Source organism: Ceratina calcarata, unplaced genomic scaffold (assembly GCF_001652005.2).
Source record: "Ceratina calcarata isolate Rehan_Ccalc_2016 unplaced genomic scaffold, ASM165200v1 scaffold170.2, whole genome shotgun sequence".
NCBI lineage: Eukaryota > Metazoa > Arthropoda > Insecta > Hymenoptera > Apidae > Ceratina > Ceratina calcarata.
In genome coordinates this window covers 33,808-43,202 of record NW_017138358.1, presented here as the reverse complement: position 1 = coordinate 43,202, position 9,395 = coordinate 33,808, and the positions used below count along the sequence as shown (strand labels likewise).

Sequence of the window (9,395 nt, the reverse complement as noted above, 5' to 3'; positions counted from 1 at the left end):
TAAAAGAATTCTTAAAAAATTCGACTGATCGATTATAAAAGTTTTATGCGTTGTACAACTATTTGTTTAAACGTTGCGCGTGGTATGCAGAATTGTTATTTATTTTAATAGAAGATCGGTATAGTATTTCTGGTGGCTGCGCGCGATCACGCTATTTGTTGAAAATAACGCAACACCCGAGGCCCACGCAGAATCATTTCTAATTCTGTTGATACTTGTTCAATGGCAGTACTTGAAGGAGCGTTTCAAGGTAGATGTGCCTCACAGGTTCCGGCCGCACACATTCATGTCGCCGACCTTTTGCGACCACTGCGGTTCCATGTTATACGGGCTGTTCAAGCAGGGTCTCAGATGTGACGGTAAGCCAAGTAAAAATTCAAATCTGATTAATCCGAATAAGTACTTCGATGCACCTCGACGATATCAAATATTTCTTACTATAAAACAGTAAAACGTGAAAGAAAAATATAATCAATTTGCCGTGACGTAAAATAAGTGAATTTCCAAGATATGTACAAGAATGTTCCATAATTCAAGAATTCCACGAAGTAAAACAATAGACGAGCGTTTTGGCTTGGAAACCGTAATCGTTAATCGTTACCACCGACGTCAAGTCCGACTGACATTCAGCCGGTGCATGTGTACTCATAATTACCTTTCATGCATGCTCGAGTTTTTTTNGTCTCCGAGAGCGTCGAACGGCTAACAGTGCTGCAAAGTGTTTTCAATAAATTTCTGTGTCACGAATCCAACGAACGTGAAAAGAAAAAACCTGTGAAAGGATAAATTAGCCGCGATGCCTTATTACGGTGACGGTCTTCCCTATTACTATGGGGGAGCTTTTTCCAACCACAGTTCGTTAATGACTGGCGCGCCACGGTAAGATCAATTCTTACGCAATTTGTTTAAATTCTTCTTATAAAAATTCACTTACCTTCTGTTCTTCTCGCTTCTTAAATTTCGACTCCTGTCTATCGGATTCTTTTTTTAGAGCACTGTGTTTTTTGGCCACCTTGTTTACTCTGGCCCGAACTTGAAATTCTGCCTAGAAAGGACCAGATGTATATTAGATTAGAATAATGATTTGTTTTAATTAAGGCAGCAAGATTGAATTCGCTTTGAACCGGTCGGCGCAGAAATAGCGTTCTGAGAATCTCGTCCCTTGCTTTCTTCCCTTTCTCTTTGCAGAAGCTCCTCTCTCCGGTGGACAGTTAACGCGGAACGGTTCCAAAAAGTGAAACAAAGAGATTACAAGCTAAGAATAAGTCTACGTGTGTTTTCTTCGAAAAGGAAAATTTTCCCTTGGTGCTAACTCGGGCGTGAAATCTCGCCCTCACAGAGACGTTCAGAATAGAACGGGTTTATTGCCGGATTTTGGCAACCCGCGAATATGACACACGATCCGTCAAACTTAGCCGGTGTTGGTTGGTTAGCTGCCGTTAATCCGAGGTGGCGATTAATTGATCGGCTTTACGGATAAATCAGACCGCGCGAATTGCCAGCCGGAGATTTTTGGTAATTTAAAAATAGACAGACGTGTCGAGTTCTGGACGCCGTTTGTTTCCACGTGATAATACTCTAGACTGATGTGCTACTCTCGCTACGATGCCAGAATTCGTTACGCGAACCTTCACCGGATTAACATTTTGCAATTACGTTGAAACCATGTTAGCATCCATCATTTTATTAGGCGAAATAAACTAGAAAATGAAATATGAGAAGGAATTTGTTTTGCATTTTCAAAGTCGTAACATGGAATTCGAAATAACGAATGGAAGTGAAAGAAAATTGTATAGGATATTTCTTGTATTTGGGAATTACAACTTTTTACAGAAGTTGTAGGCATTGATGTCTTCTACAAGAAAGATTCTATGTATTTTTCATCTAACTTCAGTATTTAACGAGTTACGTATGATTATTTGGCATTTTATTGATGTTCACAAAATCCGACCATTCCACCGTCGAAACAGCCAACTTTTGACAAAAAATTTCGTTTTTGGTCAATAACTCCCAAACCGATGGACTTACGGGAAAATTGCATCAAACCTTTCTTGTAGAGGACGACGAGATCTACAATTTCCATATAAAAGTTTGTCGCTAGCATTAATAGTTTACGAGTTATTTGCAAAAAACTGTTTTTTCGTTTTTCGTCAATAACTCGTTAAATATTGATGCTAGCAAAAAGTTTTTACATGGAAATTGTAGATCTCGTCGTCCTCTACAAGAAAGGTCTGATGCAATTTTCCCGTATCTCCAATGGTTTAGAAGTTATGGACAAAAAACGAAAATTTCGCAAAATCTGAAGGGGTACCCCTTGGAAAAATGTCGGAAAAATCGAAAATTTTTTTTTCTCGGAATTTCGAAAAATGCTTCAAGTAAAAGTTGTAGATACTACTACCACTTACTAAAAAGGTCGTATACAATTATTTTCTACCTCGAATGCTTTAGAAGTTTACTTCTTAACGATTAGGAATTTACAAGGAAATTTGATAGAATATTTTTTGCATCCGACAACTATAGCTACCTACCAATAAACAAATGATCCTACCAATCGTATAATCGATTCATAAATCGTAGATTGTCAGTCATTGTCAGTAGCCGAGCCAAATTCGTACGGCAACTGTTCTAGGCTTCCCTGTTGCTAACCCCGCGACGTAATCGAAACGCAGGAGGAACCGCGCTTCTGGCATTGAGTCGGGGAGAGTTTATCAGGCCAGAGTGATTCGGGTTATGCGTCACACAATTCCTTACAAGATACAGCTTATGCAACCGGCCAAACAACGACTGACCCTTAGAATATCTATAACACATTTCACTCAGTAAAATTAAAAACGAAATTAAATACCCAAAAGTGTTCTTATCTAAATTAAAAGTATCTTCATCCCTATCAATTTATATTCTTAAACTCTAAATAATAAAATCAAACTGACTAGTCTTGCAGTCCCAGTAATTTCGACTGGCCCTGCATGAAGAAAAATGAATATAATAAAATGTTAAACCATTCCCATTTAAATTCCAAGCTGAAAAATTTTATCAAACCCTAAATTGAGTCTTATTTCTTTATTTCTACTATAAAATCCAAGTTTGAAAAATGTTATCAAACTCTAAATTGAGTCTNATAATAACAAATTCTATAATGCTATGCGTTGACTGTCACTGAGTAAGGAGCGTCTGCAACGAATTCAGAATCCTTTGTCTGACAAAATTCTGTACATAGACCGTTTCACACGCCTCTGTCACGGTACTCTCCACATTTATCAACAATATCCGAGTCTCCACTATCGACCCTACGCCGTTACTCACCTTCGCCGGTAGTCAGCCGGCCTCGACGGGTGATCGACACGGCAGACATCGACGTATCGACTCCAAGGATCCACACGACGCAAGACACCAGCCAGCAGAGGAATCACCTGCGCCGCGACAGACCTACGATAAAAATCAGATGCCAGGCACTGAAGGACAATCCTGCTTTACGGGAGCATTACGAGAAGCATGAGAAGTCTGTCAGCGAATTACTACTGGAGAAGTACCTGATCAAGGATAAGAAACTCGAAGAAGAGGAGAAACGTCTGCAACTGTTTCACCAGGTGAGTTTGGAAACGGACGAGGATGAGGACGAGTTGCAGCAGATGAAGAATAAAGTCCGGAGAAGATTCACGAGGAGGAGGTCCTCCGCGGATATACAGTTGGACCCTGAGCAGATCGAGAGGGAAGTGGCTTACGCGCAGGTGCAGGCCAAGGTCTTGGACACTCTGGTTGCTGAAGAGCAGGCGGAGATCGAGAACGAAGTGCGTAGGGGGACTTTGATAAAAAAGGGATCTATCGGAGGGCCTAGGACTGTCCCTGGGTTTTTCAGAAACGGCGACGGAGAGCCAGTGTCCCAGGAGGAAGACGAGGCTGCTGCCCAGAAGATGAAGACGTTGAAGAAGCTGAAGAAGAAGAAGAAAAGCAGTAACAAGCCTTCACCGCCTGGGGATAATAGGGAATGTGAAACGTCGAGTGAGATGTCTGGAGACGTGCAGACGAGCGAGAATGATGAAGAGGAGGCGCGGAGGCAGCCTAGATTGTTCAAGGTGGAAGCTAGTAATAGCGTCGGTGATTTTTCTACTGTATTAGTGAACAGTGGGCCGGTGGAACAGTTCAGGGAGAGCGTGAGAATACCAGTTCCGAAGAAATTAATGAGACCTGGGAGGTTCGAAGTTGAAGAGGAATCGGAAACGGAAATTGTCCTGCCTGTTAAGAAGCCTTATGTGAAAGATACTTCGAGGAACAGTGTGCACTTCACTGTGAAAACGCCTACGGATACTCTGAAGAGCGATCCTCTTAAGAAATTGGAGATTGATAGTCAATTTGTTCAGAAGTCTGAAGAGAAGAAAATTTATGATGCACCTTCGGAGGTTGAAAAAAATAAGAATCTGAAGAAGGGTAAGGGCATTCCAAAAAAGGATGAGACAGAAATTGCTGAGAACAAAGTTAAAGATTCTCCAAAGTCTGTAGCTAAAACTGTATTAGACAAGAAGGCTACGGATTCTTCTGTGACAAATGAGAAGAGTTTAGACTCTACGAAATCTCCTGGTACTTTTGTATCGAAACATGAGACTACTAATGTGTTAGAGAAGAAGACTACAGATGTTCCTGTCACTTCTGTGTCGAGCGAACCAACTGGTTTAAGCAAGAAGAGTCCAGACTCTCAAAAATTTCCTGATACTTCTGTAGTAAAGAATGAGGTTCCCTCTGTGTTTGATAAGAAAATTCCAGATCTTTCAACATCAAAAAACGAAGCAACTGCCTCAAACAAAATGAGTCCAGATTCTCCCAAATCTTCTCTTAACTTTGAATCGAAGAAAGAAACTTCAGTCCCAGAAAAGAAGACAACAGAATCTCCAGGATCTCCCTTATCGAAGAGCCCCACAATTTTAGATAAGAAACCAGAAACACCAGTTTTAAACAAGAAGAGTCCAGACTACCCTAAATCTCCTCTTACCATCGAATCAAAGAAGGAAACTTCTATAGCAGAACAGAAAATCGTGGAACCTCCAGGATCTCCCTTAACGAAGACCCCCACAATTTTGGATAAGAAACCAGAAACACCAGTTTTAAACAAGAAGAGTCCAGATTCCCCTAAATCTCCTCTTACCATCGAATCAAAGAAGGAAACTTTTATAGCAGAAAAGAAAATTATAGAATCTCCAGGATCTCCCTTAACGAAGACCCCCACAATTTTAGATAAGAAACCAGAAACACCAGTTTTAAACAAGAAAAGTCTAGACTCCCCTAAATCTCCTCTTACCATCGAATCAAAGAAGGAAATTTCTGTAGCAGAAAAGAAAGTTGTAGAACCTCCAGGTTCTCCCTTAACGAAGAGCCCCACAATTTTGGATAAGAAACCAGAAGCTCCAGTTTTAAATAAGAAGAGTCCAAACTCTCCTAAATCTCCTCTTAGCATCGAATCAAAGAAAGACATTTCTGTAGCAGAAAAGAAAATCGTGGAACCTCCAGGATCTCCTTTAACGAAGACCCCCACAATTTTAGATAAGAAACCAGAAACACCAGTCTTAAACAAAAAAAGTCTAGATTCCCCTAAATCTTCTCTTAAGTTTGAATCGAAGAAAGAAACTTCAGTCCCAGAAAAGAAGATCACAGAATCTCCAGGATCTCCCTTAACGAAGACCCCCACAATTTTAGATAAGAAACCAGAAACACCAGTCTTAAACAAAAAAAGTCTAGATTCCCCTAAATCTTCTCTTAAGTTTGAATCGAAGAAAGAAACTTCAGTCCCAGAAAAGAAGATCACAGAATCTCCAGGATCTCCCTTAACGAAGACCCCCACAATTTCGGACAAAAAACCAGAAACACCAATTTTAATCAAGAAGAGCCCAGACTCTCCCAAATCTCTTACCTCTGAATCAAAGAAAGAAACATCTATACAAGTAAAGAAGACTGTAGACACTCCTGGATCTCCCATCTCGAAGAACGCAGTCGGTTCAGACAAAAAGATCTTAGATAAAAAATGGCCAATCGGTCCAGTGACGAAGAACGCCGCGTTTCCCGATGCGAGTAAAGACGTCGAGGCGAAGAGGATCGAAGAGAGGAACGTGACTGTAATTGTTGACCCGTTGTCGCGGCCGAGCAGCGCCAGCGTAGCCGAGGCGGAGGAGCGGTTGCCAAAAGCGTCTAAAATTAATACGGATGAAAATAATGCCGTAGAAGCGCCAAAGCGTTGGTTACGCGAGCCGACTGAGTGCCTGCCAGCGGTGCCGACGAAAGCCGACGTACGCGACGAGGTGGCGAGTTCGCCGTTCCCGGGAAAGAACGTGGACGAAGCCGTGACCTTGAGGAACGCCCACGCGACGATCGGTGCCCCTGGCGAACGATCGAAGAGGAACGATTCGGTGGCTTCCTCTTCTCCCGATGACGCGATTGAGCATGTGACTAAGACGACCTTAGCTCGAAAGAGTGACGCGCAGAAGACGGATTCGAAAGAGAACAAGAAGAAGGATGATGACAAGGTGATAAAAGAAGATTTGAAATCTGTTAAAGAATCGAAGCAATCGAGTTCAACGGATGAGAAAATGCCTAGTGAGAAATTATTGCTAAACGGTGGTACAATATCGAAGAGCGCTTCCACCGAGTCGATCGATTTTTGGAACGAGATCCGCGGCCCGGAGAGCCCGCAGGTGACGAGGCCGAAGGGTTTCGCGTTTTCCAAGAGCTCGGAGGGGCCGTCGGGTCAGCCGGTCGAGGACCTCGGCGTCGTCGGTCTGGACAAGAAAAAAGAGACCGGTGCTAAAATAAGCGTCGCCACTCCGCCGTCGGAGTTCAGTAATATCCCCGTAATCGAGGAGGAGTCGTCGAAACGCGGCGCGGTCTCGACGAAACCCGAGCCGGCTAAGAAAGGATTGAAGAAGAGGAAGGATCTGTCGATAGCGATCGATACTAATAAAGAATTATATTCTACTATTAAGAAAGCTCCGGTGAAGAGGGAGGATTCAACGGCGTCGACGACATCTTCCAAGAGCACTCCTGACACTTGCTTGCCAGTTTCCGAAGCGTCCACACCTGTCTTCGACGTCTCCGTGCCTCTGATAAATATCGTTCAAGAACCAACGCCTACGAAAACTGATTCGCAACCAGTCGACGAGGAGGACGAGCCTAAGACACCGACGAACGAATGGTCGGACGGTGTCCAGCCAAGAATATCCAAATGGAACAATCATAACGACTTGTCTAACGTCGACGACGCTGAGAAGGACGTCACACCCGTGCCTTCGAAGGACGTCAGCGTGAACTGTACTCCGGAGGACACTCCGGAATCCTCGAAGAAGAAGAAGCTTGTCAGAAAGAAGAAATCGTCGACGACTAAGAAAGCCAGTAAGAAAGACTCGAAGAAGGCTAGTAAAGATTCCAAGAAGAATTCCTCGAAGTCGCAGGAAGTGATTAAACCAGTGGAGAACAAGACCGGTGCTAAGAACAGTCCTAAGAACGCGCCTGTGCAACGTCCGGTGGATCTCATCAGGATGTTTTATACTACTCCTTCGGCTCTGTTGACTGCCACGCCCAGGGACCTGTCCAAAGTCCGTCGAGCGAAGATCAAGAGGAAAAAACATCATTCGAGGACGCCTTCGGTGAGCAGCGACAGCACCGGAAGTACCACGAGCACTGCGACCACAGGAAGTAGTAGTTCTACGTGTACGGAGCTCGACGACGATCCTGAACACAAGAGGATCAATTCTACGAGGAGCAACGATTCTGGATTCGATGGATCACCGAGGATATCTAGTACTTATCTGATTTATCTAAAATTTTGTGTGCTGTTAGGAAATTATGATCGACATTGTTCCCTAATTTATAAATTTATCATTCTTTTTATTAATCAATTTACTTTATTTTTATCAATCGTTCGTCTGTTTCGTTTTAATGCAATTATTCAATAATAATTAGACTAAAAATTTTGTGTGCTGTTAAGAAATTACGATCGACATTGTTCCCTAATTTATAAATTTATCATTCTTTTTATTAATCAATTTACTTTATTTTTATCAATCGTTTGTCTGTTTCGTTTTAATGATTCAATAATAATCAGACTAACAGTTTTGATTGTGGCTTACAATTTAACTCACTTGGTGTACGTTTATTGTCTGCAGCTTTTCGCATGAAATTTTATATACTAAATCAACGGTGGCGTCACTCGTTATAGAGCCAGGTTTCCTTTTCTTATATAAGATCGTCGTCGTAGAGTCAACGACACCCCCAGCTAGTCTGTTTACAGGAAATGAAATTATCAATAAAATGGAATCGAGTTATTTGTAACTTCCGGCTCGGTTTCGATAAACACACGTTTTATTATAAAACTACTTTTATCATTGGATCTGTTATAAATTATAAATTGTTGTTGTTGTTGTTAATCACTTTGTGATTTTATTTATAAACCGTATCGCCACGTGTCATAATAATATTCTAGGCCTCATAATGCGGCTTAGTTGACGATTAAATTTAGACCCGATTGGGTGTCCGTGACGAGGTGCATCGAAGCTCTCTGATAAGCTCGTATGAAATGCCGTTGCGTTCTAAAAAAAATAGATTGCGACATGGCCTGTCACAAGAAGTGCGAAAAACTCACGGGAAACCTCTGCGGGTTGAACCAAAAACTCGTTGCCGAGGCCTTGGAGTCACTCAAGAGAGGTGAGTGATGAGAATTTTTTAAAAAAATTACCTCAGGAATAATCGACAAGTTACAGCATTTCCATTTCTGAAATATGAAACGTAATAAAAGAAACATTTGAACATTTCTAATTTTATTTAACGTTTAACGTGGAATTGGATAAAAAAAAAAGTTCGACGAGCTGAAATGCATTGCCAGACGAAGAGGCGAATTAGGAGGTAGAAAAGAATTTGGGATTTCGCTCGATTTTCGAGGATTGGCATCAGACTTGGCTGGCCGGCGAGTGCATTCATCTATGACTCCGCGTGGCTATCATAAATCCATTCGCCGTTTGATACCCTCGCCCGGTTAAACGAGATTGTATCATCGGTTAAATCGGACCTGGTCCGTCCCTTGATCGATCGTCGGTGTAGCCTCTGTTTTCACGGTACCGGGCCAAACGGATGTATCCAGCGTTGTTCCACGTGCCAGAGACGAATCGACAATTAATGCGATTATTAATCGGGATTTGACGAACGCGCGGGTCTACACGCGGCCCGTCTGTTCCTTTGGCTCGTAAAGACCCCGGAAGAGAGTCTAGCGATCATACTCTCGCACAGAAATAGACGCCGTTTGATACTCAGCTACTATGTGTACATCAGAGCTAGCGGGCATTTCCATTCCAGAAATTCACCTCAAATACCTTCGCTGAGAATTTATTTAAATATTATATCTTTCTTAATGACTATTTTTA

At 42.2% G+C, this 9,395-nt stretch overlaps 1 protein-coding gene across 3 annotated transcripts in view; it reads left to right on the top strand.

Annotated features, from left to right (window-relative positions):
- LOC108632734 (microtubule-associated protein futsch) overlaps window positions 1–9,395 on the top strand; it is a 17,534-nt gene that overhangs the window by 4,254 nt on the left and 3,885 nt on the right. The window contains exons 5-6 of one of the 3 annotated variants that reach the window (XM_018037486.2): window positions 230–363; window positions 3,404–7,779. In XM_018037486.2, coding sequence (XP_017892975.1) covers window positions 230–363; window positions 3,404–7,779 — 4,510 coding nt within the window. Of the gene's footprint in view, window positions 1–229; window positions 364–685; window positions 880–3,217; window positions 7,780–9,395 lie in introns of those variants that run through there. The other 2 variants (XM_018037487.2, XM_018037488.2) reach the window with 2 other exon arrangements.